This window comes from Notamacropus eugenii, chromosome 3, assembly GCF_028372415.1.
Source record: "Notamacropus eugenii isolate mMacEug1 chromosome 3, mMacEug1.pri_v2, whole genome shotgun sequence".
Lineage (NCBI taxonomy): Eukaryota > Metazoa > Chordata > Mammalia > Diprotodontia > Macropodidae > Notamacropus > Notamacropus eugenii.
In genome coordinates, this window is record NC_092874.1 from 223,832,944 (window position 1) to 223,860,020 (window position 27,077).

Sequence of the window (27,077 nt, forward strand, 5' to 3'; positions counted from 1 at the left end):
CTACCATGTCAGGGAGACATCAGGGAATCCGTTGTTAGACGGTAAACTCCTTGGCGTCAGGAACCATATATCTGTCAGAATGTGGATAGTGTTTAATAAACTGTTACACACAATAGAATGATTAATAAGTACTTTTTAATGATTGATGAATGAATGACTAGAAACAGAACTTTTTCACTTATTTTCCCAAAAGATAATTTTTGGTCTAGGCTGGTATATGTTAGCTGGGAGGTAGCCTTAGATCTCTGAGTTTGATTGGGTTGCTGTGTGTACCCTGGGGCAATCAGATAAGAGTATATTCACAAGGTTAGCTTCCGGATTAGGGATGATTTAGGGTTAGGGTTGGATCAATTAGGACTCCATTTTCCTTTGGATTAGATAGGCCTTCTGGGCATGGCAAGGATAAATTGGCCTAGGACAGTTTCTGGCACATGGTAGGCACTTGTAATACTACTGCTTGATTGACTCCCTGCAATTTGGGAGCAGAAATGAAAATCTGTTTTCATTCTTGATTTTTCCATATCTGATTCCCTTCCTTTTCTCCCATCCAACTCCCCAAATTGTGAAGCAGTCAGGTAATTTCCTCCTCTCCTCCTGCTTTTTATTAATAGTGCTTTAAGGGTTTCAGAATGCCTGACCTAAGTTACCTCATTTAATCCTCACAACATGTCTGTGAGGCAGGCACTGTGCTAAGTGAAAGGATGACAAAAAAAAAAAAGGTAAAAAAGAGGTAGGTGGTGTTATATTCTCCCTTTTACATATAAAGACGTTGATGCTAAGAGAGGTTAAATAACTTGCCTATGTTCACACAGCTAGGAAATACCTGAGGCAGGATTTGTAGGTATAGCCTGTGTCCAGATGCTATTTTGGACCTGTGGGGGTGAGGAGATGTGGGAAGACTTTATTTTATATGAAGGCAAAAGAAGGGGCTAGAAATGTGTCTACCAGGGTGAGAGGCAGGCAATGGAGAGCCCTGATTAGCCTTTGCTAGTATAATCTTGGCAGGAAATCAGCATATTCTCCTAAATTGGGTGCACAAAGGTGGTAAAAAGGAAGAGTCAGAGAATTCTATTTTTCCTCCCACAGGTCAAACAGTGTCTCCTCAGTCTGTTCCTACTACAAATCTTGAAGTAAAAAATGGAGTGAATTGTGAACATAGTCCCGTTGATTTAAGTAAGGTAAGTGGGGAAAAAACACCATGAAATTAGAATCATATTGGTCTATTAGTCCAAGAGGCATTATTTCTAGGGGGAAAGAGGTTTCTATTTTTCTGGAATTGAGGAACGTTTTAACAGTCTGGGGGATATCTCTATAAAACTTGCTTTTGTCAGAAAAGGAGGCCCATGTTCCTCCCCATAACTCTTGAGTTGTAGTCAAACTACAAACTTAATTGTACAAATTGGTACATAAGTTTATAAGGTTTATAAGGGATTAATCTGAGCTTTAAATATAATATTTATGATTAGGAAGCATTCTGATTTAGTTCAAGCCTTGTTGCTTATATTTTATCAGTGCACGCCTGGAAAATATGGGCAAAGGAAAAAGAAAATTGGGCGGGTTCATAAAAATATGAGAGGTTGGGAGTAATATGAGAACTGTGTAGTGCTTCAAAAGGTTTGCAAAGCACCTACCCCACTTGACTCATTCATATACAAAAGCAATGTGTATAAATAGTGTAAGGACTGTTACACTATTGGAGCCATCCTACATATGTAGTGAACAGTGCTAGACTTTTCTGGACAGCCTGAGTTCACTTCAGCCACTTCTTAGCTATTTAGTGATGGGCAAGAGTTCTCTGAGCCTCAGTTTCCTCATTTGTAATATTAGAGGAGAGGACCAGAAGATCTTTAAGGTCCCTTTTAATTCCTAATCTGTGAGTTCATGATCCCGTTTTATAGATAAGGAAACAGAGGCTCAGAGAGTTCATTGACTTGCCCAAGAAGTGCTCCAGAGTCTCTTGACTCTCTGTCTCACCCCCTTTTGCTGCACCTTGCTGTCTCTAGATTAGATTTTTTTAAAAAAATATCTCCATGAGGTTGAGCTAATTACCCAAGAGCCTTGGAAATAGCAATACTTCTAGCCCATTGCCCATAGCCATCATCCTGGGGAAGCAACTCCTCTCTGTGGAAAAACTTTGATAAGAGCTACAGTCTCATCTGCTGAAGACCCAGAAAGGAAAGTTCTTGCCATCTGAGCCCTTGACACTGTCAAGTGATTCAACATCGTGGATTGATAGGATTTGTATCAGTGGAGATGATGTTAAGAAGAGGTATGACCATATGCTTTGCTGTCATTCTCTAAAGACTGTGGGATTTTCCCATCTGACTTGTAGCTGAAACCTCACATCTGAGTTGCCTCCCTTGTTAAAATGTGAACTCCTTCAGATCAGGGACTGTTTCACTTTTCTGTTTGTATTCCTAGCACTTAGCATGGTACTTTGTATATAGTAGGTACTTAATACATGCCTTCATTCATTCATTTCTAGGCCTTGTGCTTACACTTTGGGTAGCTGACACCAGTAGAACAGTGGTGCCTTGGGTTGTGACCAAGAGGAGAAACCTGGTTGGGTTTGGAAGACAGTGTGATGTGAAAGAGTACTGACCTTGGAGTTAAGGGAGGCAAGGGTTCAGATCCTACCTCTTATTAGCTATGCAGCCACAGACAAGTCACTTCTCTGAAGTGTTTCCTCGTTTGTAAGATGAAAGTAATAATATTTTGTGATACCTACCTCCCAAGTGAAAGAACATGAAGAAGTAGCACTCCCTTCACTGACCTCCAAGTCAAGTTGAGTATTGCAGAATTTTTGAGTGGGGCCAGTCCAAAGCCTACAACCTTCTATTTCTTAGATTCCTAAGAAGAGTTTTGTCATACTCACTAGGATGCTGACTCTGGTGTCACCAGAGCCTGATTGTCCAGTGTTTCAGGACTCCCAAAAGACTTCACAGCTACTGTAGCAGGCTCCGGGCACCCAGAGTTCTTACTGTACACCACTGTGGCTGGCATTTCCTTACTTGAAATTAGGGTCAAACTTCTCCCCTCAGCAAGAGTGATGGATTTGACTTTGATGGGATTATTTTTGGTATTGTCAGGCTTTTCTTGGTATCCTAAAAAAAAAAAAAAGATAAGGCATGTGATAGAATTATACTTTTCCTTAAAAGCACACGCATCAACGAGGCCTAATGCCTTATCAAAATTTAAAATTAAAAAATATAATTATGAAAATGGCCAGTTATGACCATTAGCAAACAGTTTAAGGGAGATCATCAAGATTAGAGTAAAAAAATCCATGTAGGTACAAGTTTAATAGTTTCCTCATTTAACTTCAAGCTATTAATCCATGTTTAATCTAGCTCTGGTATTCTGCAGCCTAGAATCATATGTAAAGACCAGAAATTTGGGAGCCTTGTGTTCATCTTTACTCCATTAGACAACAGAAACTTGGGGATTTAAAAAACAAAAACAACCACTGGCCTTCACAGGGAATTAAATCATAGAACCTTGGAGTGGGAAGGGACTTGAAATGTCACCTAATTCAGCCTCCTTTATGATCACTGACAGACATGTTCTCCTCCCCTCTTTAATCTGGTATTTATTTAGGCTAAGGAGCTCCCAAGAACTTTCCCCTTTCTGGCTTCCCATTTCAGCAGGACATAATGGATAACATATACATGCAGCTGGGATATTTCCACTAACAAAAAACTTAGTGAGGACAGCTGTATTGTTTTTCCCTCCTCCCTAAATCTGCTTCTCTGTCACCTCTGCCCTTTGGTTCTCATTCTGCCCTCTAGAGCTACACAGAATAACCGATGTACTCCTGCTTCCACTTGGTCAGCCTCCAGCATTGGGAAGAGAGATGCCATGTGGCTTTTAAGTGTTCTCCAAGCTGACTCTCTCCAGACTCCCTCACATTTTCCTCATATAACACAATTTCTAGTCCTTTCCCCATTGTAGTAGCTCTCCTCTGGATCGTCCTTATTCTGTCAGTCTCTGAAAGTGTGTTGTCCAGACCCATATTAAAAACTCCAGGTTTCTCCCGTGCAGAATACAGTAAAGTGATTACCTCCTGGACTGTGGTGTGGATGAAAGGAAATAATCTTTGTCAAACACTTAGCACAGTGCCTGGCACATAGTAGTGCTTCATAAATACTTCTTCTCTTCCTCTCTTCCCTCCCTTGACTTGGACTTTATGGACCTATTATTGCTGATCGCTTTAGCTTTTTAGCATTTTCATTCTATTTTTTGTTTTTAGCAGCTGGCTCATTTTGAGGTCATGGTCAGCTAAAACCTTTAGGCTTCCCCTATAAAATGCTGTTAAGTCAAGTCTCCTATATGTATGTAATTGATTTTTTGAACCAGAACACTTATCTGTGGTGTGGTGGAAACAACCCTCCCCTGGCAGTCAGGAGACCCAGCTGGCTTCACGATGACGTGCTTGGTTGGCCTCTCCGGCTACCTTTGTGCAGTCAGACATTTTAACAGATATAATTTAGGAGGCTTTCAAGGGGGTAGTTCAGATTTAAGGGGAATGTGAGCTAAATGATTTATTTTTAAGACGTTTCCACACCATCTTCTTGAAACTATTTCAAAGTAACTTTTAATGTTTTCCTAATAGACACACAGCCACACACTACCATTTTTTTTAGAAAGTGCTCTGTGCAGATCTCTTTATTGTGTCATTTATTTAGCTTAAGGAACCCTAGAAATTTTTCTTCTTGTCTCTCCTATCATCAACAAAAATAAGAATGATAGCTCGCATTTCGGTGTTGTCTGGGGGATGTGTTGGAACCAGCTTTGAATGGCATGGGAGAGCTGATTGTTAAAGTTTCATGGTAACCATTTACACCTGGGAAATCAGCTAATGCCCCAAATTAGGGCTTGACTGGTGCTTTTGGTGATTGTCTGGACTTAATAAAGGACTTAATAAAGAGATGCAGAAAATGTCAATGATGCACACTAAACTTAAAAGTATGCCGTGTATACATTAAAAAAAAAAAAAAGAACCAGTTATTAAAAATTTGCCAGCACAACCCTGTTTAGTATTTTACAAATATTATTTTATTTTGTCCTCACAATAACCCTGGTAGGTAGGTGCTGTTATTATGCCTATTTTACAGTTGAGGAGACTAAGACAGAGAGAGGTTAAATAATTTGCCCAGGCTCACAGCTAGTAAGGTCCCAGGCTGAATCTGAACCCATTTCTAGGCCCGATGCTGCATCCACTGTACTACACATAAGTGTACTATTTACTCCTCAACATGTCCTTCCTCGCTGTTCCCAGCTCAATAACCTCCTGATAAGAATGGTTCAAAGGGTGCATCCCAGGAGAGCCTAAAACCTTCAAGCTTCACATTTAATTCTAGGGTAACAATCACTGTCAGAACCAGGTGCCTTGTCCTGCCGAGAAGTGAGAAGAAAACTTACCTGGCTCTTCTCAAGTTGGGCTTTAGTGATTGGACCCAAACTGAAACTATCCTTCATCCAGCAACGTCTCAATCGGTGGTTTGCCAAATTCTAGTTTTTTAAAATAGTTTTTTGTTTTTTTCCAATTACATGTAAAAAGATAGTTTTCAACATTCACTTTTATAAGACTGAGCTCCAAACCCTTTTTCTCCCTGCCTCCCTCAAGAAGGCAAGCAATCTGATGTAGGCTATGTACAATTGTATCAAACATAGTTCCACATTAGTCATGTTGTGAAAGAAGAATCAGGAAAAAGAATTAACAATAAAAAAAGGTGAAAATAGTATGCTATGATCTGCATTCACATTCCATAGTTCTTTCTCTGGATGTGGATAGTGTTTTCCAGGATGAATCTTTTAGAATTGTCTTGCTGAGAAGAGCCAAGTCTGTGAAAGCTGATCATCATACAATGTTGCTGTTATTGTGTACAATGTTCTCTTTTGTTCTGCTTACTTCACTCAGCACCAGTTCATGTAAGTCTTTCCAGGTTTTTCTGAAATCTACCTGCTCATCATTTCTTACAGCACAATAGTATTCCATTATATTCATATATCACAAGTTGTTCAGCCATTCCCCAATGGATGGGCATCCCCTCATTTTCCAATTCTTTTCCACCACACAAAAGCTACTATAAATATTTTTGTATATGTGGGTCCTTTCCCCTTTTTTATGATCTCTTTGGGATACAGACTTAAGAGTGATATTGCTGGATCAAAGGGTTTGCCCAATTTTATAGCTGTTTGGGCATCATTCCAAATTGCTTTCCGGAATTATTGAATCAGTTTACAATGCCACCAACAATGCATTAGTGTTCCAATATTCCTACATCTTCTCCAATATGTATCATTTTCCTGTTTTGTCATGTTAGCCAATCTGAGAAGTGTGAAGTGATATCGTAGAGTTGTTTTGATTTGCGTTTCTCTAGTCAACAGTGATGTATAGCATTTTGTCATATGACTGTTGATAGCTTAATTTCTTCTTCTGAAAACTTCCTGTTCATATTCTTTGATCACGTATTAATTGGATAATGATTTATATTCTTATAAATTTGACTTCGTTCTCTATATATTTTAGAAATGAGGCCTTTATCAGAGTCACTAGCAGTAAAAATCATTTTCCAGCTTTCTGCTTTCCTTCTTATCATGATTGCGTTGGTTTTGTTTGTGCAAGAACTTTTTACAAATTCTAGGTTTATTTGTTTGTTTTTTACTTGAAATTCCAATTAAGTGCCTCTGCTCCATACTTTTGAAGTTCTAATCTCTAAATTATTTTCAAAAAATTAGTTATAAACTTTCCTGATCCCTCTAATCAAATATGATCTCTCTCTTCTTTGAATCCCTATCACCTTTTTTCTGTGCTGCTCTTATGGCACTTACCACATCTTTGTTATTTCCTGCTAGCACCCAGAAAAAGTACCTTACTGCCCATTCCAGAAACCTTAAAGGACCTTCTTAGCCACTAGCTATGTGATTCTGAGTAAGTTCTAAACCTTGGATTCCTCATCTACATAACAGGAATAATAACAGCATCCCTAGCACATTTTGTTCTGGGAATCTAATGAGATAATGCATGTAAAAAATGGCTTTTGCTGTTGGTCATTCATTTCAGTTGTGTTCAGCTCCTTGTGACTTCCAATTTTCTTGGTAAAGGTACATTTCCTTCTCCAGCTTATTTTACAAATGAGAAAACTGGGGTAAGATAAGGTTAAGTGACTTGCCCAGGGTCATATAGCTAGTAAATATCTAAGGCCAGATTTGAACTCGGGAAGATGAGTCTTCTTGACTCCAGATCCAGAATGCTATCCACTGTAACACCTAGCTGCCCTGCTTTACAAACCTCAAATATAAATGAGAGCTACTGTTACTTTTATTATTGTTTTGGTGGTGGAGTGGGGATTTGATGGTTAATGGAATTGTTCTAAGCAGATAACAGAGGTGGACAAGTATTGCTGCTGATGAAATGCAAAAATTTGTCTACACCCATCATCCCTTTTACTGAGTATTTACTAAGTATCTAATTGATTTGGAAGAACAGCTGACCATTGGTTGAAAATTGGCTGTGCCTTGGAAGCCTTTTAATAAGACAAGGTTACTAAGCCAAAGAGAGATGAAAGGTTAGAAAGTTTGAGTCATTTGCTTCAGGCTCAGCTTTGTAAAGTATGACTAGTGGTTAGGGTTCATGCTTTACCTCCATTGGCCACAGCATCTTGTAGTCGAGCTCCTCACCCATTAGGAGATAGTATGTCCAGTGGGGAAAGTTCGGTGTTGAAGAGAATGAACAGAGATGCACACACTTCAAAGGGAAACAGACAGCAGACACTGAGGCAGCTTAGAGGGTAAGAGCGTGACCTCAAACAGCTGACAGGAAGTCCACTGTGGATTCAAAAAAGCACTGCTCCTCTACTCTATGCCTCTTGCTCTGCCTGATTTCAGCTCCATGGAACAAGATGACCAAGTGCTCTGAACTCCTCCCAATGCCTGCTTTGTAGAGGACAAAAGTGGACTTAGCTCAGCTCACTCCACTTTGCATCTGTTGTTCTCCCTCACTTCAACACCTGAAACAAGAGACCCCTTTTTCACTTTCCTGGCTCTTCATGTGTACTGTCTCCCCTCTCCCTTGAAGACAGGGATTATCTTTAAAAAATTAATTGTATTCCACAATTTAGCACAGTGCCTCGCACATGGTAGTCACACAATGAATGTTTGGATTGCACTTACTGGGTTCAAAAAAGAGCTTGATGTTGGCAGTTGAGAGTCAGGCTGGGGAGAGGGGCAGACCAAAGGAGCCCAGGTGAATGACTTGCCTAGTACAGACTCTTTGCCCTGTGGGGAGCAGTGTCATGGCAAGAGTGAAGACACTGAGGTCTTACAGGACTGGAGGTGTGAGCTGCCTTGGCCACATATGTGCCTCATGAGTCTGTGCCCACTCTTCCCTACGATGGATGATGTGAGTATGTGTGATGAAATGTGGCCTAGGTTTATGGGGAAAATATTGTACAGCTGCTCTTTTTACTATGACATCTTAGTAAATGCTTTGAGTTAATTGTATCTATAGGCTGGCTAAGCACACCTTTGGGGGCCTGTGAATTTTAAGTGCAAATCTTCCGGGTACTCTGGAACCTAAGAGAACAGTCACTAGCGACATACCTCCCCCCAGATCTGTAAACCTGAGTGCTGAATTGAGGGAGCAGATCTGAGAGAGTGCTACATTATTTTTTCTACTTGTTTTGAATTTCTAGGTGGACCTTCATTTTATGAAGAAAATCCCTATTGGGGCAGAAGCTTCAAATGTCTTGGTTGGAGAGGTGGACATTCTGGACCATCCGATTGTGGCCTTTGTGAGGCTGTCACCTGCTGTCCTTCTCTCAGGCCTCACAGAAGTGCCAATCCCCACAAGGTAAAGATAGAAATATAGGCAGGAAAAAAGTCTTGTCTCCCTGAGCCCAGGTAAGAGAACCAAGTCAAATACTATGAGGTAGGATGAGGGAATCTTGAGAATGGGTCCTAAAGCCTATAGAGAGTATGTCAGAGTCCTGAGAAAGCTGCCGATTAAGGAAACATTGTGCTGATGAAATCTAAAGTTCTTTGTAGTACTTAACTGGTTCTACTGGGTTGGCAATGTTTCAGGTACAGTCTTGGGAGTAGACTACCTGCTTTCTGAGTACCAGGCCAGCAAAGAGGTGATGAATGATTTGAATGTGGTAAATGATGTAGGCAGGTTAGGATCCAGTTTGTTGTAGTGTATTCACATATCTAGAGAACTGTGTTTATATCATTTTATGGTGTTTCATAGTTTTAGCTTCTTTCTCCTATTTGTCTCTTAAGAGCAGTAAATAGAAATCAGATGGGACTGCATCTGTACTGCATGGAAAAAGTGACCATTTGGAGAGAAATCTCTTTTCCCAAACAAGGATTTTTGTCTCTGTGGAAAGGCCATGTAAATATAGCCACCTTATTAAATGTCAACAAAAGTAATGGTTTAATGAGTATTGAAATATCCAGGTTAGAGATAGAGGTTAAAGTAGCTGATATTGACACATTAGCAGTGTATCTGCTGAAGGTGCATGCTTTAAGTTTGTTAATAATGTTTGTCTTTTTAGGTTCATTGGAGAAGAATGTATTCTTGTACTTTGGTGCTTAGTAACAACCTTTTTCTCTCTCTGTTATCAGGTTCTTGTTTATCTTGCTAGGACCAGTGGGAAAAGGCCAACAGTATCATGAGATTGGCAGATCCATGGCCACCATCATGACAGATGAGGTATGATGAAACTTGAGGTGTTCATAACTCCTGTGTTTCTAATGTATCTTTTTTCACCTTGCTCGTGTTCTGTCTTTCTCCCCTCTCCCTTATATCTCCCTTTTCCCCTCATTCCCTCTCCCTCTGAAAGAAATCAACATAAATAGGGAGAAATCTTCCTAGGATGATTGCTGTGTTATGTGGGGTCTGTAGATAAAGAAGACAGGTTGGGGTTGTCTTTCCTTCCCAAAAGGTGTGATTACGTAAGATTCTCTGTGGTTGTCCATGCAGACCCACCTGGGGTGGGGAGAAGCATCATTCCTTTCCTCTCCTCTCCTTTCTCAACTACTCTTCTTTGGTCTAAAATTATACTTGTCCATACATGAATAAAGAATAACAACTTGGTAGATATTCCTCCTTCCCACCCCTAGCACTCATGCCTCGGGGTAGGGTGGGGCAGAGGGCTGATGGAATGGCGAGAGCAGTATCGGTGTGAATGAGCAGAGTGGAAGCCCTTGTATCCACATACAAGTGAAACAGCTTTGGAATATAAGGATGTAACTGTGAGGAATACTATGACATTTGTCTCAAAGTGGCAATACCAGGGCATGGGTATGCTGCTGGTATAGCACACCCCAATGTGCAGCTCTTAAAAAGGATGGCACCATTGTGTTGGAGTTCTGCTTTGTCAGCTCTTTTAAAAAGGCCCAACATATAGATATCAAAGATAAACCTTCAACCTTATTTTTCAGTTCATTCTGAAATGCAATCCAACCTTTATTTGGAGGAAGTTTTCCTTATTTTTCTTTTAAATTCTTTCATTTGGTCCTCAGTAGAGATGGAGAACAGTTGTATAGCCTTTCATCTACTTAAAGAACATTAAGTCCAAAGACGCTTGGACCCAGTTCATTTTCACCATAAAAAATTATGATTCCTTTGGGCTTTTCTCCTTCCCACATCCTCTTACTGCTCTCTCTGAGTTATTTGCATTTCAGGATTCTATTACTAAGATAAAAATCAAGAAGCCTTAGTCTTCCTGACATCCATTGGTAATTGTTTTCCTTTGGGAAAGTTCCCTGTAGTTTTCCTAAGAATCATCTCTTCTCCATAGATTTTTCATGATGTGGCTTATAAGGCAAAGGAGCGTGATGACCTTTTAGCTGGTATTGATGAGTTCCTGGACCAAGTGACTGTGCTACCCCCAGGTGAATGGGATCCATCGATTAGAATTGAACCACCAAAAAATGTCCCTTCCCAGGTAATGTGCCTCAGTCAGTCCACATCATTTATTGGGTGTAAAACATTACATATGGTGTTATGGAGGAATAAATAAGAAAAGACATAGGTTTTGCTTTGGGGGAATTCATATCCTAATTAAGGAGACAGAACATGCAAATGTGAAAAAGACAGAAACACCTACAGAAAAATCAGAAAGTAGGAATAAATGAATATAGTACCAGTATACCTTCTAAGAAAATACTGATTGGTAGAGTGCTCTCAGATGGGTAGGGTCATTCAGGAAGGGCTTCCAGGAGAAAGTGAATTTTGAGTCAGATTTTTGAAGAGGAAGAGAAGGACATGGAATAACTCAGAGGGAGTGAGATGGTTGTTGTGATTGAGGCCACAGAGCAAGATTAACAGAGATTGCAAGCTTTTGGGCTCACAATTCTGTTGTGGTAGGGAGGACTCTATGGAAATAGCCTGTGACTAGACTGGCATCTGTCTTCGTTTCATTGCTCTGATTCCCCAGGTATATGCCCTTTATTTCGGTGTGTCAAGTATTCCTTGCCCCTCCCATGCTTTCCCCTTCTTTTCTGTGATGCTCAAAGGAAATAAGGAAAGAAAAGAGAAACATGTCTACACATAATTCACTGATCAGGGGTTCTTTATTCTGTATCATGGATCTCTTTGGAGTCTGGGAATGCCTGTGGCCTCCCCTAGGAATAATGTTTTTAAATTCATAAAATAAAATACAGAGGATTGCAAGGGAAACCATTTGTATTGAAATAAATATGTATTTTTCCCCATCTAAGTTCATAAAACCCTGAAAACTATTCCAGGTGAAGAACTCCCAGATTGAGGAAATGACATAGAATATTACTCTAAATATTAGCATAAGAATTCTACAATCTGTATAATCAACCCACCAACAAGTTTTTATTAAACACCCACTATGGGCCAGGCACTGTATTAGACACTGGAGATAAAATGACAAAAGGGACAGTTCCCTGCCCTCAAGGAGCATCCAGTCTTGCACAGGACTACATAGATTCTCTTTCTGTATATATTTTATTACAAGAACATAAGTGTTTAAAATAAAAAACTTAAGGTAATTTATGGAGGGGGAGGCATTAGCAGCTGGACGACTCAAGAAAAGTTTTACGAACAATGGTGCATGAGGTAAACTTTTTGGAAAAAAACAAAACCTAGGGATTCTGAGTGACAAAGGTGAGGAAGGAATGCATTCCAGGCTGCCTTTATGCAGTTTCCTGCCTCTGTTTTCCCTTTTAATAGTGTGCTCAGAATTCATCTCCTCTTGGAAGTCTTCCTAGATTGAGTACATCCAATGTGGATAATAAACTGTGTGACCCAGGACAAGTCAGTTAACCTCTCTGTCTGTTTCCTAATCTGGAAAATGAGGATAATAGTACCTTACTCACAGAGTTTTTATGAGGATCAAACAATATATGTGTATATGTGCATTTATGCATGTGTGTGTATGTGTGTGTGTGTAAAGGCATATACATATATGTGGGTATAACCCAAAAGCACAATATAAATGCTAACTAATGTTGGTAGTGGTATAAGTGGTGATGGTGGTACTAATAGTAGTAGTGGTGGTGGTGGTGGCAGTGGTAGAGGGAGTAGTAGTAGTTGTGTGTGCTATCATCATCATTACTCTGTACTAATCTGTATTCCCTCATCTAAATTTTGAAGGAAGCTTAAGTCTCTAGGAGGCAGAGATGAGAAGGGATTCCGTTGCAGTCATGGGGGACAGCCAATCCAAAGGCATGGAAAAGGAAGGTGACGTCATGTCCCCTCTGAGCAATAGCATGATGGGTAGATGCCAGGGTATAAGGAGGGGACCAATGGGGAATAGCTGGAAAAGAAGGATCCTTTCTGAGACTCTGAGGAGCTTTGTTTACATACCAACAGAAGAGCTGATATTTGATCCTCAAGGAGGTGGGGAAATAGGAGAGATTATTGATTGTGGGAGACTAGTAATATGGTCAGGCATTCTTTAGGAAAATCCCTTTAGCAGGCATGAGGAGAGGCTTGAGTCAGGGAGACCTGTTAGGTCATTGCTGAAATCTGGTGAGAGGTGATGAGGGTCTGAACTAGAAAGAGGATGGTGTATAAGGGGAGGAAAGGAGATATATGTGAGAGATGTTGCAGGGGTAGATTTGTCAGCCGATTGGACGTGTAAAATAGCTAAGGATGAGGAGTCAAGAATGACTCAAAAATTACGTTCCTTGGTGACTGAAAGGTTAGTGGCATTCTCAACAAAAACAGAGTTCAAAACAGGAATGGGATTTTGGGGAGGAATAGAATAGGGGAGATGATTTATGTTTTGGACATATGAAATTTGAGATGCCTGCAGAACATCTAGTTCGAAATGTCCAAAAGGCAATTGGTAATGCTATACTGGTGATGAGAGAGGGGGAGTGTGGATACAATTGTATGTAATTCCTGAACTTTATCTTTCTGGGCTTTTCTTGCTCTGTCTTTCCCCTCTTTCCCCGCAGATTGAGAGACTTAGCACACTGTAATCATATGGTTTATTGAACATGACAAAAATAGAAGGACATTGGCCAAATGTTCTTCTATTTGGAAGCATTTGCCTCTAGGCTTCTTAAAACCCCTGTGAGTGGCCTTGTAGTGGTGGTGGTAGTGGCCCTCAGAGGTCTTCCAAAAACTACCTACTCCCAGAGCTCATAGAAAGGGGTGGATCTGTGATGGAGTCTCAGGATCACAGACTATACCAGGGGAAAGCAGAGGAAAAAGTCTTCCCCTACAGCTTAGCAGTTCAGCACAAGTCACAGTAGCTGCCAGATTCTGGACTCAGTTTCTCCTCCAGTGTCTAGGTTGCCCCCACAGTGCTGATTTCTGACAGTCACACCCTCTGCTGCTCTGACCTACTTCAAAGACTGCACCCCACTGTCTACATGACAGTGAGTTCTAATTCTTGAGGGCAGTAGAAAGAAGGAGTAATTAATTAATGAAAAACATTTCTTAGGAATATGTTCCAGGCACCGAGGTAAGTGCTGGAGATCCAATATGAAAGAAGAGGCAGCCAAGCCTGAATGCCTGCTTACAAATCTCATCCTCAATCCTGCCCATAGACTCCCAGGGAGGGGGCAAGGGTAGTTATATTCTCTTGAGTGCCAGAATCATTTAGAAAAAAAACAACCCCCCTATTTTGCTAGTCACTTTCCTTCTCTCTCATTATCATTGCCTCAGGACTAGAAAAAGATAAAAAATTTGAAGGAGGAAAGGTGTGGGCAAGGTTATACCAAGATCCCCCTTGAATAGCAGCCTCACTGGGAGGGTGAGGTGGGGTGGGAAAAAAAAGTGCCATTTTTTTTTTTTTTTTGCTAGGTAGTACTGGCTAGAAATCACTTGGGATGTTGGGGTGGGCACAAAGCCTCACAACAGGGTAAGTGGTGGGAAGGGGCGATATGTGAGAGATATTGTGGAGGTAGACATAGTAAGATTTGACAACTGATTGGATTTACTAAAAGAAAGTGGTACAAAATCCAGGAGCCTCTGCTTTGGTTCTGAGAAGGGGAGAGAGAACTAGGGGAAAGGAGGTCAAAGCAAGAGAGCCTGGGGATATGGATGGAAGGAGAATGGGGCACAGTGGAGCTAATTCCATTTCTGAATGGAAACACTTCCTACTTAAGGAAAGAAGTCTCACTCATCACCTAGATTTAGATTCTGCTTTGCCACGTGGTTCTCTCCACAGCTGCCATCCTTTTGGCTGAGAGATTATGCCATGGATCCAGTGACTTAGGTCCAGGAACTGTCTCCTCAGGCTGCATGGGTGAGAACCAAAGTCACTGCAGTGTGATGACTGTACCCCAAGAAGGTCACTGGGGCTCCCAGTAGGGAGGCCATGGGTGTGCAGACCTAGTATCAGTTCTAGGTCTGTTGTCCTCCAGTGTGCTCAGCTTTTAAAAAGGACCTCTCTGACAAGGGTGTGGGAGAGTGTGGAGGGGGGGGGGACTGAGGCAGAGAGAAGCAGGTTGGGTCTTCAAGCAACTTTTATCACAAACAATTGGCACTGACTCACAATGATCTGAGCCAACCAGTTTATTCCCAATCAATCCGTAACAACCCAAGCTAATCAGTTCACCTTTAGTGATGGCAGTTAAGAACATATCCTTATTTTCAGTGAGACATTTTGGGTCATGTCCCAGTAAATTCCCCCATATCCATGACCTACATGGAAAGAGTGAGTGAAAGTCCAAAGAAAAAGCTTTTACTACTCTATAAACTCATCAAGTTGGTCAGGAATTCCTCTAATAAACCCCTTACATGTATATTCCTCTTTTAAAAATATTTCATGTTTTTATTAATATTTTTGATCTGAGGTTAGCCTTTTCCTCCTACCTAGCACAGTACTTTCTTCTTCCATCTTCTTCTGCTCTCACTGTCCAGACAGATTCAGAGAATACAAAATCATTTTTATATCCATTTGAGTAAAAAAAAAAAATAATAACCAGCAAGGCAAATCAAGTTACGGAACCCTGCCCAAGAAAGAGTTTTTAAATTCTCAGATGTTTTTTAAGTTAACCCCATCATTTTTCTCTTCCATTGGCATGGATAATCAAGAATTGACTTTATTAGTAAAAGTAATTCATAATATTTTGTAATTAGGAAAAAAGGAAGATGCCTGGGGTTCCAAATGGAAATGTTTGCCATGTCGAACCAGAGCAACATGGTGGCCATAGTGGTCCTGAACTTCAACGTACAGGGAGGTGAGTTCTGAGAAGTTTCCACATTGTTGTTACATCCACATTGTTGTTACAAGTGAAGAAGCTCTTTTTTTTTAGAAGAAACATTTTTTTTCTTTTAATATTTCCTGTGATGGTGTCTTCATAGGCTTGAAATTATTTTTGAAGGGGAATCAGAGTCTCAGAGTATTGTGAACACACCAAACATGTTATTTTGGGTTGTTATGACTCAGGCTGAACCTAGCTTTAAATGAACTCATATGGCAGAGTTAGGTTTCTGAGCCCTGCCTTTCTTCCTTTTCTGGGTCTCAAGAGTTATGTTTGTGTGTTATAGTATCTTTGTTATGCTTCTGAGGCTTAATATGACTAGGAACAGAGAGTAGTAGATGGACAATACAGTCTGGACACAGGAGTAAAGAGTAAGTGTAGGTGCTGAAAAAGCTACTGAAGAAATATAAAACATGGAATTACGAACTATGTCATAAAATCCCAGAGCCGGAGGAGGCCTTGAGGGATGTCCTAGGCCGTCATTCTTCTTGTCTCTGGTCAGGATGGGTCAAACAGTTCCAGGGAGGAGTTTTTTCTTCAAAATGGCTAGAAAATACTCTTCAAATATCTTTTGCTAACATTCTTCTGACTCTTCAAACCTGGAAGTTCTGACTGATGTCCCCAGCTCCATTCTCTCCTGTGATAGGGACCCATTGCTTCTTCTGTCCTCAGTGGAAATAAAAAGGTACAGCTTTATGTTATGTCTTCAGGTGGCAAAGAGAATCTTTCTCCCTACTGGCTTTTTAAATCTTTGAAAAACTGTTTGGTTTGTCTTTGTTTGTGCCTCAGTACCTCATACAACGTATATAGACACTTAATCAATATTGATGAAACTGAAAAAAGGGAAATTTACCTACTTAAATATTTCACGTAAGTGATAGCAAATCTTATTATTTCATCTTCACCAGCATATTTGGCTAATTTGAAAGGAAGGATTGAGGTGGTGTTAGCTATGAATTGAATGTGCTGAGTTCATCATTCCCATGTGATGTCTATAAAAGACATGTCCTGTATTTTGAAAGGGCATAGCATTAAATCATTTCCACCTCTTCTTTTGTTGTATTGGAGAGAGGGCATGTAGGAGATGATCTCTCCAATGAGAACTGTGCATTTCTAGTTCAAGACTGAGCCTTAGCAGGATGGGGAAAAGGGACAGAGAGGGGAGAATAGCCATACCTGGCTAATGAACTTCCCTAGGGAGGAAAATTAGGACTGTCCCAGGAACATCTCTTTCATGTTATAGTAGAAGGAACCATGGATTTTAGTCAGAAGACCTGGATTCAAATCTCATTTCTGCTATTTGAGTCACTTTGGGCAAGTCACTTCAGAAAACTCTTGGGGGTCTCAGTTTAGTCATATGTAAATCGGGTCAAGGTGGGGAGTCCAGGGTTGATATAGGTGATCTTCAAGGACTTTTCTAGTTCTGCATTCTGTTGTATGAGAAGACAGCATGGTGTGGTGGAAGTGTATCAGCTCGGGAAACAGAGGGCCTAGGCTCAAACCCCACCATGGATGGTTGCCATCTGGGTGACTTTGGGCAAGTCACTTAACTTCCTTAACCTTTATTTTACTCATACGCGAAATGAGGGGGATGGCCTAGTTGTAGTTCCTAGAGCCACCTCTGATGCCTTTCCTTGTTGGTAAGGGAGGTGCCTCCTAGACTGAGTGAGAGTGGATCTGGAGTAGTCCTGGAATCAGGAGCTTGCTTTTCCCTCAAATAGAAAGACAGTGAGAAAATGCGGTATCACAGGGTGGTGTGACAATCAGTAGTGCCTCCATCCTTGACTCCCCAAGGAGGCAAGTTTTTCCCAGAGTGTGAGGGTGGTGGAGGGAAGAATTGTAACACTGGCAGCTCAATCAGAGCTTTGCCCCAGGGCACTGAAGCTTAGTGAAAAATTGTAAATAATGATTTTAAAAGACCATGAAATTTAATGATTTGTTCCATTTAGATTTTGGCAGTACTTTCACTCTTTTATCAGTGTAGAAACTAGTTAGCAAGAATAATTAGCTAAATGAGGAAGTTACTCTAGGGCACGTCTCCTCTCCCCCCTAATTTCTGCACCAGCTGAACTCTTTCTTTTCTCTCCGTATATGGTGTAGTGTCTCAGGACTTTTCCCACTAGTCAGTGTCAGGAGGAAAACCTGTCATTTGTTCATTTGGGACCCATTTAATATTATTAGACCCAGAAGCTGAATGTACTATTTCCAGTTCCAGGCTAGAATCCCATTCAAGGAGATTGGCCTTGGTGGGGGAGTCTCTGAATAGGGGTCACACCTTAAATAGAAATTTTTACCGAAAATCCCTGACTTTCATCTTTTCTCCTTCCCTGTGTCTTCTCTGCTAACTCTTTGCACCATCAGTACAAGCTTGTCATTTCTTTTTATCCATGTTCTGTTCTTTGAAATGCATGGAAACTCAATGGAATGCCAGGAGAGGAGACAGAGAGGCAGGCAGGAGTATGCAGCTAACAGGTAGTGTACCTTTTTAGGTGCATATGTACCTTGGTTGGAGGGGAGGTCTTTGAGGGGAGAGTAGGATAGACTCTCTGGGAAAAGAGTCCCTGGGAAAGGGGAAATCTGTGAAATAGTTATCACCAAAAAGGGCAGAAGGGAAGTCTCTGAAACATAATTTTCTCTTAAATTGAGAAGTCATCTGACTTGAGTGGGGTCTCTTGGGTCTTGGGAAGGATTCATTCTAAAGCCTGTGGTCCTGGATTGATCATAGTTTATTGGTTGATTATGGGTTATCTATACACCAGGTATTGGATGTTAAATGCTTATTAGGTTGATTTAGAAACAAAAAAGAAAGGGTTAATTAGAAGCTCAGTTCTGCTCACTAAATGAGATCTTCCTCCAGAGGTGCCAAAAAAGAAAAAAGAAAATGGCAAGAGGCAGGGCCCCCAACCTCTATTTATTCATGAATTATAAATTACTTTGAGAATTTTAGGGATCATTGGATTGGATCCCAAAAACAGAGTGAAGCAAGGAATTCAGAAATGAGATTGAAAGTGAAAAACATGCCTTCATACCAAATCCCATGTTTCATGGACATTAGATCCATCATGTTCCTAATCACCAAGCCCAGGTGTGAACTTCTTTCTCTTACACTCAAATATATTTTAGGAGAGTTCACCTGGACTGTCAATATTGAGTAATTTTGGCACTGAAAGAAAAGGTTATTCCTGATCTTTCTCAAAGGACCTCCAGAAACCTGGCCATCTACTGCAGTCACTTTGCATTGTTGCATCATAGGATGCATGAGTGTGCAAATTTAATGCCATGTCTCCCAACTTTTGAAAGCATGGACACTTAATGTTAAGATGCCATTGGTAGGAAAATAATGGAGCCCTTGCTATATTACATTGAGATAGGTGATGATTTTTCTGGAAGAAGGAGCCCCACCACCAGCATCTTATGTTGCCCCAGTTCCATTATGTGACCTTGGGGCAAAATGGAACATTAAGAATGGAGTCAGAAGTTGAAAACCACAGCCTGCTCACTGAGTTAGGCCATCACTCTGTCAGCATCGTGGCTGTTGTCCTTCATCTTCGAAGAGGACCAAAATGACATCACCAGTGTGTCCGACTGTGGCTTATCAGACCAATACGAGCTCAGAATGCTCTACCACAGGTTGGGCAGAAATAGTCCATGTGAATATTTGGGGTGGATATCCCAAATTTGTGCATCCTGTGTTTACTTTGTGATGTCTCAATTCTGCTTTGCTCAAAGAGCACAGCACCTTTTCTTATGTGGGCACACCATGCTGAGCAGTCCTGTGCCAGTGTCTCCCATGTGGCACAGTCATATCCAAAATTTTTGAGAGAGACCTTGAGAGTGTCCTTGTATCGTTTCTTCTGGTCACCATGTGATCACCTGCCCCATGCAAGTTCTCCATAAAATAATCTTTTTGCCAAGCGTACATTTTGCATTCAAACAATGTGGCCAGCCCATTGGAGTTGCGTTCTCTGAAGCATAGTTTGAATTCTTGGCAGTTCAGCTCGAGCAAGGACTTCAGTGTCTGGTACCTTATCCTGTCACATGATCCTCAGAATCTTCCTAAGACACTTCAAGTGGAAGCAATTCAGTTTCGTGGCATGGTGCTGGTAGACTGTCAACATCTTAGTGAACCACTGAAGGTTGAGGGAAGACAGAGATCTGGTGGGATTTCTCTGTTCCCATAAAGAACAGGTGAGAAGACATGAAAGAGAGACTGGCAAGTGGAGATCACAGATCACTCTGCCCCAGACCAGGGAGGGCTCTTTTGAAGGGCTGCCCTGGCCAACTTCATTTCTTGTGTTGGAAACACCATTTCTGGAAAAGAAATCAAGCACTTGACGCTCTCTAGAAAACTCTCCTTCCCTCAGACAGGCCTCATTCAAACCACTCTATGTGACTGGCAACTACCAAGGAAGTTCCCTTCCTGTTGGACTTCAGTGCCTTATGACTGTGTGCTGTGAGCATTCTCCTCAATATCTAGTGAGGGGTTATATTCCAGGAGCCAGGGCTGTTCCTAGAGAGGAGCTGAGCTAGAACAATTCACACTGGATGTCTCCCTCTCCCTGACCGCGACATTTTTATATAGGTGAAATCATGTTCCAATGAGTATCGGAGGCAGCCTCAAACAGGAAGTACAGTGATAGCAGAGGGGTGGTGCTAGGGAGACCACACAGCAGTAGCTGTAACAAGACTGGACTGATCAAGGGCCAGGAGACAGGAACCTGGAACCCCAGCCTGTCGTGTTGTTAGTTGTGTAGGCTGGGTCAGTCTTCTAATCTCATTACCTCTCAGTTTCCTTGTAAAATGGGAAGACTGATGCTTTCACTACCTGCCTCACTGGTGGTGTTGTGATGACCAGATGATAGAATCTGGGTTCAACTCTGAGTGCCGTCTAAGTGTGACCTAGACACTACTGGGAGTGTTGGTTTTGTCACATCAAAAAGATGGACCTCAATCTTAAATGGTGTTTTTTATTAGCATCAGTTAGCTGGGCTCCTACATGCTTGCCAGAGTCCATCAGCAAGTCACTGAGGTCTTGCAAGACCCTCAAGGATGACAGGTCACCAGGGTTGCCAGAGTCAGCTGAATAGGAGCCCAAGAGCTGATTGTTGAATTTTTGTGCCATAGAAATCAGTAAACACTACAAATCAGAGTTGACTGTCTAGACTTAAGAAAGGGATGGGGAAAACCTTAATGATGTGGATTAAATTTAAAAGCTTATCTTGTTACATCAGAGAGCTGGTTGTTAATCATTTACCAGCACACCCATGTTGGAGCAGTATGGTTCATATAAATGCTTCACCTAAAGCAATGGATTATTTTGAATGACATTTTCTGGGAGGGTGCCCTTTAGTCCATGACTGTTCCAGGGTAGGGAAGCGTGAAGGGTGGGGAAGGGAAAGGGAATTAACATTTGTTAAATGCTGACTCTCTGCCAAGCACTGTGCTAAACACTTTACAAATATTATCTCATTTTCCTCTGTGAGGTAGGTGTTGTTATTTTCCCCATTTTACAGATGAGGAAACTGAGGCAAACAGGTTCAGTTACTTGTCCAAGGCCACACAGCTAGTGTCTGAGGCCAGATTTGAACTCAGGTCTTCCTGACTTCAGACCTGATTCTCTCTCCACTGCCTCACAAGTTGTGGTAAAGGCAAATAACTGTCTGACTTCTTATCTCTGGAGTCTGCGAATAGGCTGTGGCCTAAATGAGCTGGAGCTAAAGGAGAGAAAGGGGTCTGATGTGGGCCTGTGGCTCAGAGCTTTCCCCATCCTAGAGGAGAGGCTGGGAGTGAGAGCACCTATCCAGGGACCCAGGGGCAAGGAGGCAGGGAGGCCCTGAGGCTTTCATTGGCCATGTGGCTCCTCTAGGGCTGTGGTCAGTCTCTTTATCTCCCTCTGCTGTTTTCTGCCATCCCTTTACAGCCTGTCAGATTCTTATTACAGCTCAGTTACTATTCCATAAGCTTTATTTTTCCTTTTGCATATGCTCAGTCCTTAGGGATTAGGTGGATGTCCACACACACACACACACACACACACACACACACACACACACACACACACACACACACACACACACACAATTGGGAGGCACAGGTTAAATTTCGTACTTGGAAGCCAATGCTTGCTTTCCTATAGATGGTTAGTCAATCTCAGGATAGACATTAAACATGAATGAAAGTCATGTCCTTGGCTGCTGGTAGAACATGTGTTGACCCAGAAGCAATGTCTTGCTTTGGGGATTAAAAATGCCTAGATGATAATCTAGCTCTTAGCACAATAGAAGTGGTTTCAGATTTGTGCTACACAAGTATTGTCTTCCTGGAAGGATAAACATGAGAATCTTTATTTTGTCTAAGGGGGCTCTCTCCTCTGTTTCTGCAGGCTTTTTGGGGGTTTGGTGCTGGATATAAAGCGAAAGGCCCCCTGGTACTGGAGTGATTATCGTGATGCGCTGAGTTTACAGTGTTTGGCCTCTTTTCTGTTCCTGTATTGTGCCTGCATGTCACCTGTGATCACCTTTGGGGGATTGCTTGGAGAAGCAACTGAGGGACGAATAGTAAGACTTTTTATCAACTGTAATGACTGTGATAATGATAAAGAATATGACAATGGCAGTGCTGTCTGATACACAGAGCCTTGAGATACAGGATTAGGAGGTGTGGGTTCTTGCTCTACCTTTGCCAGTTAATCACTTGGCAAGTCAAAGGATGTCTGGATTTTATTTTCCTCTGTATAACAGAGTGAACCATCTCAGCCCTTCCAGGAATGACAGGAAGTTAAAAGAAGATAATCGAGATGAAAGCAATTTGCAGCTAACAGAGTTACAGAAATATAAGAGGTTGTAGTCATCTTTTTCTCTTTTGGCTTTCCATTAACTACAGCAAATTTTTAATTCCTAGTTGATTTCTGACCCTTCTGGGCCAACTCCTCATGTTGTTGAAACCTTCTCAGGCAGTGTAATTTATTTTTAATGTTAGCTTAACCAAACATAATTTTAAAAGTTCTTGTCAGAAGGCCCATGGAAAATGCCCAGCCTATATTCCAGTGACAAATCAAAGAAATTTTGAAATTATTTGCTGCTTTGTATCTTTTATGCTTTGGGACAGCTGGGTGGGGCAGAGGACTGAGTGCTGGGCCTGGGAAGATGCCTCTTCCTCAGTTCAAATCCAGCCTCGGACACTTACTGTGTGACCCTGGGCAAATCACTTCACCTTCTCTGCCTCCATTTGCCCATCTGTAAAATGAACTGAAGAAGAAATGGCAAACCACCCCAGTATTTTGCCAAAAAAATCCCAAATGGGATCCCAAAGAGTCAGACATGAATGAAAATGACTTAACATCTAATTTGTCACTACTGTCCTCTCTTCATATACATTCAATAACAGTTGATTATATTGGTGTTATTAGCCCTAGTTAACATTTATATAATTTGTTTAGAACTGACATTTATCTTCCGCAGTTGCCTCCATTTTTTTTTTTTTTTTGCTACAGTGATGGGTTCATTGAAGTACCGGTGTCCCCACAATTTAACAAACAGCATTTCCTAGCATGGCAGTGAATATTATGTTCTTTAATAACCGTCTTAAAAGATATTTGTATACTTTGATTGCATGATGCCTCAAGAAGGCTCTTGGGAGAAACTTTTGTCACCCTAAACTAGATTTTTAGGTGACTGACTCTGCCTGACAACCCATGACATGGACAACAGTGTTGTAGTTCACATCTGAAAAAAAGAGTATTGGATGGAACCATTGCTCAGGCAAGGACAGAGAGACCAATGACCTCAGACACCTGAATTATTAAAGGGAGAACATTTTATGCAGGGAAGTATTTGTACACATTACTTTTGGTAAGATGAAATACAAGTAAATGACTTTTAAGGCACATAGAAAGTCTATGTAAGTAAAGTAGATAGAATAATATTGCCATTTATTGATCTGATATGGAATCAGTGATGAATTTTGTTCCTTGCAGAGTGCAATTGAATCTTTATTTGGAGCCTCGATGACTGGAATAGCCTATTCCTTGTTTGCTGGGCAGGCTCTTACCATCCTGGGAAGCACCGGGCCAGTGCTCGTGTTTGAAAAGATTCTGTTCAAGTTCTGCAAGTAAGGCCTTCCTTTTCAGAAAACCTTAACTTGTGTGGTTTAGTGACCAGGCCAAATTACAGGACCTTGGGTAAAAATGTTTGAGAAAGTTAGAGATGGCACTTGTGATTTCAAACTTGAATAATAGTCCTAGGCCCTGCGACTTGGTGAAGGATGTCCCTTAGTGCACCAGGCCTTTGTTAGGCAGCTAACCTGTCTTCTTGAAGAACCCTACAACTTTTCTCAGTCAGAGAATCCCACTTTGTTCTGTGAGCCCTGTAACCATGGCCAAGTCACCAAACTTCTCTGGGGTTTGGGATATTGAACTCAAAAAAAAAAAAAGGCCCAGGCTCCAATCCTAACTCACATACTTTTTGCCTATTTGACCTTAAGCAAATTACTTAGTCCTTTTGAGCCTCAGTTTCCTCATCTGTCAAATGTGGCTATTGCAGGATGCATGTAAAATGCTACAAGACCTTAAAGTATTCTAAGTTTGAGGTAGTAATAGGAGTGGTGGTGCTGGCAGCGACCTCTTTTACTAGGTTTTTATGAAGATCAGTTAGGATAATTTATGTAAATCCTTTCTAAACCTAAATATAACATAATAAGTATAACATGTAAAATAATAAGTATAACATAAAAAGCAGCTGTTTTAATGGTCAAGAAATTCTCCCTGTGTCAAACCTGAATGCCTTTCGTTATCACTTTACTCACATGCTTCTTAACTGAGCCCAGGCAACTTGTTTTCATCATGCTGTGAGGTCATCCTCCCTTCCCTGTGCGCACTTTAAATTATGTTTGTCAAAAATGGGAAAGTAGAGCCCTCCCATCTCCCTCTGAAGAGTAGGAGCAGGGGTAGCTGCTTCCTCATTCCTGCTGTGTACCTTAGGGATCCCCATCTAATAAAATAGGAGGGAGAGGCCATGTGGTGTCTCAGGGACAGGAGGAGCAGGGTTCGAGTCCTTTCTCTGTGACATGGGCTGTGGGCGAAGTGGGCAAATCACTTCAGTCTCAGTGCTCCACTGCACGACTCTCTTAGGCTCGCTTCATTAGTAGAGTGATTGTTGGAGGTGATGTTCAAGATAAGAAGCTTGTCTTCCTTCCCTCGGTGTCACGTACACCCCAACCTAATCTTTGTGAGTAGGTGTGAAGGTGTGAAGTGAACCAAGGCTGGATTTCTGAGCTCTTAGCTCAGGACAGAAGGCACTTAATTAATTGCGTGCATTGGCATTTTTAATTCATTTTGGCTTTGTTTCAGAGACTATGCCCTCTCGTACCTGTCCCTTCGAGCCTGCATTGGACTGTGGACGGCTTTCCTCTGTATTGTCCTTGTGGCAACAGATGCAAGTTCTCTCGTCTGCTATATTACCCGCTTTACTGAAGAAGCATTTGCCTCATTGATCTGTATCATTTTCATCTACGAAGCAATAGAGAAATTGATTCACCTGGGGGAAACCTACCCCATCCACATGCACAGCCAACTGGACCACCTTAGCCTTTACTAGTAAGTTTGAGTTTTTTCTTATTACATGAAAAGCGTTTTGGTCTGAGCATGGCTGCTCCATGGTGTAGCCCTTGCAAAGTAAGGTTATGTATTTCTAGAACCCTATTTGGAATCAGAGTTGTAGATGCAGAAACCTTGGGGAGCACCTGCAACAGTTAATGAGTTAAAAGTTTGTATCCCGGTGGAAAAACTGGAGAAATCAAAAGGACTTCTGATGTCATAGAAGGCCCTGTTTTCATTCTAGTTGTGACATTTGTGTGGACCACGAGCAAGTCCCTTCACGTCATCTGTGAAAAGAGGTGGCTTGGAGATCTTTAAAATTCCTTTTAGCTCCAAGATTCTTTGAATTTGAGAAGCCTAAACAAATGAAGGATAGGGGTGATTTAATCAGTCTTTGAATATATAGAGTAATAGGGAGAACACCTATCCTCTGTTTCTCCTGTGGATGAGATGAACAAGAAAAGTTTGATATTGCATTAATAGGGATTTAAGTTGAATATTGAGGGGGGGAGAAAACTTCCTTAGTATAAGGATTCTTGAAATCATAGAAATAGTAAAAATCCCTCTTTTTTTGGAAAGAATATTCACCTATCTTTCTTAAAGGACCCTTTTATATCTGGGATTCTGTAATTTTAGACCAGAAAGGTCTGGGAACCCAGATTGTTTACTAGATTGCAATCCAAAATACTGTTGCTTCTATCACAGTTTCTTGGCTGATGTGACTGTTTCAAGAAACTCTCATTAGAGTTATACATTATATTCTTTATGGTTGTCTCTGGAAACTTGTGATTTCTCAGCCATCTACTCTTTGGAGTCAGGTTCTTGGAAAGATAATCGGGCAGATTTGAGACATCCGGAAACAATGCCCAAGCTGTTTTGCTCAGGCTTTTTCTTGTTCTTTCTCTGGTTCTGTATATCTCAAGGAACCTTAGTGATTCTCCAGCGTAACCTCTTAGACTGTGAACCTCCTTAATAACACTACTGACAGATGCCCTCCTTTCTCTCATTGTTGTATTGTTCTGATGTGGATGATCTGGATTGATGAAAGAGGAGGTAAAAGAGATAGAAAGTAGGACGGGAAAATACAGAGTTGTTAACCCTCAGAGGACCAGTTAATCTCAGAGTGTCCACGACTAAAGGGTACAAGCTTAGGAAATCATACCCACATACTCTTGTGTACTTTCTACTTGTTCTGTTGTCCGACTGTGAATCTTGGGAACCAAACGTAATTCAGCTGAGGCCTCTCATAGCACCTGCCAAAGTGTTGCATAGGATTTTGGGGCTGAAATGTACCTTTGAGGACTTGGAATCCAACTACTAGTGGATGAAATATTCCGTATCCAGACAGTATTCGACCATTTCATTCAACCATTGGTGATGGGAAAACCAGTATTTTGCAAGATAACACATACCATTGTTGAACAGCTCTTAACATTAGAAAGTCCTTCCTTATGCTGAGCCAAAAGCTAAATCCCTGTTATTTCTAATTACTCCTTCTGGAGCTGCACAAAACAAATCTATTATTTCTCTAGACTACAGCACATTAGACTTTTTGAAGACCACTATCGTGTCCTTTTTAAATCTTTTTTTTCTAGGTTAAATATTCTCAGTCCCCAAACCATTCCTCATACCAATTCAATTCAATAAATCTTTATTAAGTGCCTACTTTGTGCCAGGCACTATGCTAAGTACTGTGCATAAAAAAGGCAAAAGACAGTCCCTGCCTTCAAGGAGCTTAGAATCTAAAGGGGGGAGATACTAGTCCAAAAACTGGTTTATAACCTTT

General features: G+C 41.2%; 1 protein-coding gene across 2 annotated transcripts in view; it reads left to right on the forward strand.

Moving 5' to 3' along the window:
• The window catches only part of SLC4A8 (solute carrier family 4 member 8), a 196,702-nt gene that overhangs the window by 141,786 nt on the left and 27,839 nt on the right, over window positions 1–27,077 (forward strand). For both annotated transcript variants that reach the window (XM_072654709.1, XM_072654710.1), the window contains exons 7-14: window positions 1,087–1,178; window positions 8,697–8,854; window positions 9,628–9,715; window positions 10,806–10,952; window positions 15,575–15,675; window positions 22,082–22,256; window positions 23,675–23,808; window positions 25,046–25,291. In XM_072654709.1, the coding sequence (XP_072510810.1) occupies window positions 1,087–1,178; window positions 8,697–8,854; window positions 9,628–9,715; window positions 10,806–10,952; window positions 15,575–15,675; window positions 22,082–22,256; window positions 23,675–23,808; window positions 25,046–25,291 (1,141 nt within the window). The remainder of the gene's footprint in view (window positions 1–1,086; window positions 1,179–8,696; window positions 8,855–9,627; window positions 9,716–10,805; window positions 10,953–15,574; window positions 15,676–22,081; window positions 22,257–23,674; window positions 23,809–25,045; window positions 25,292–27,077) is intronic.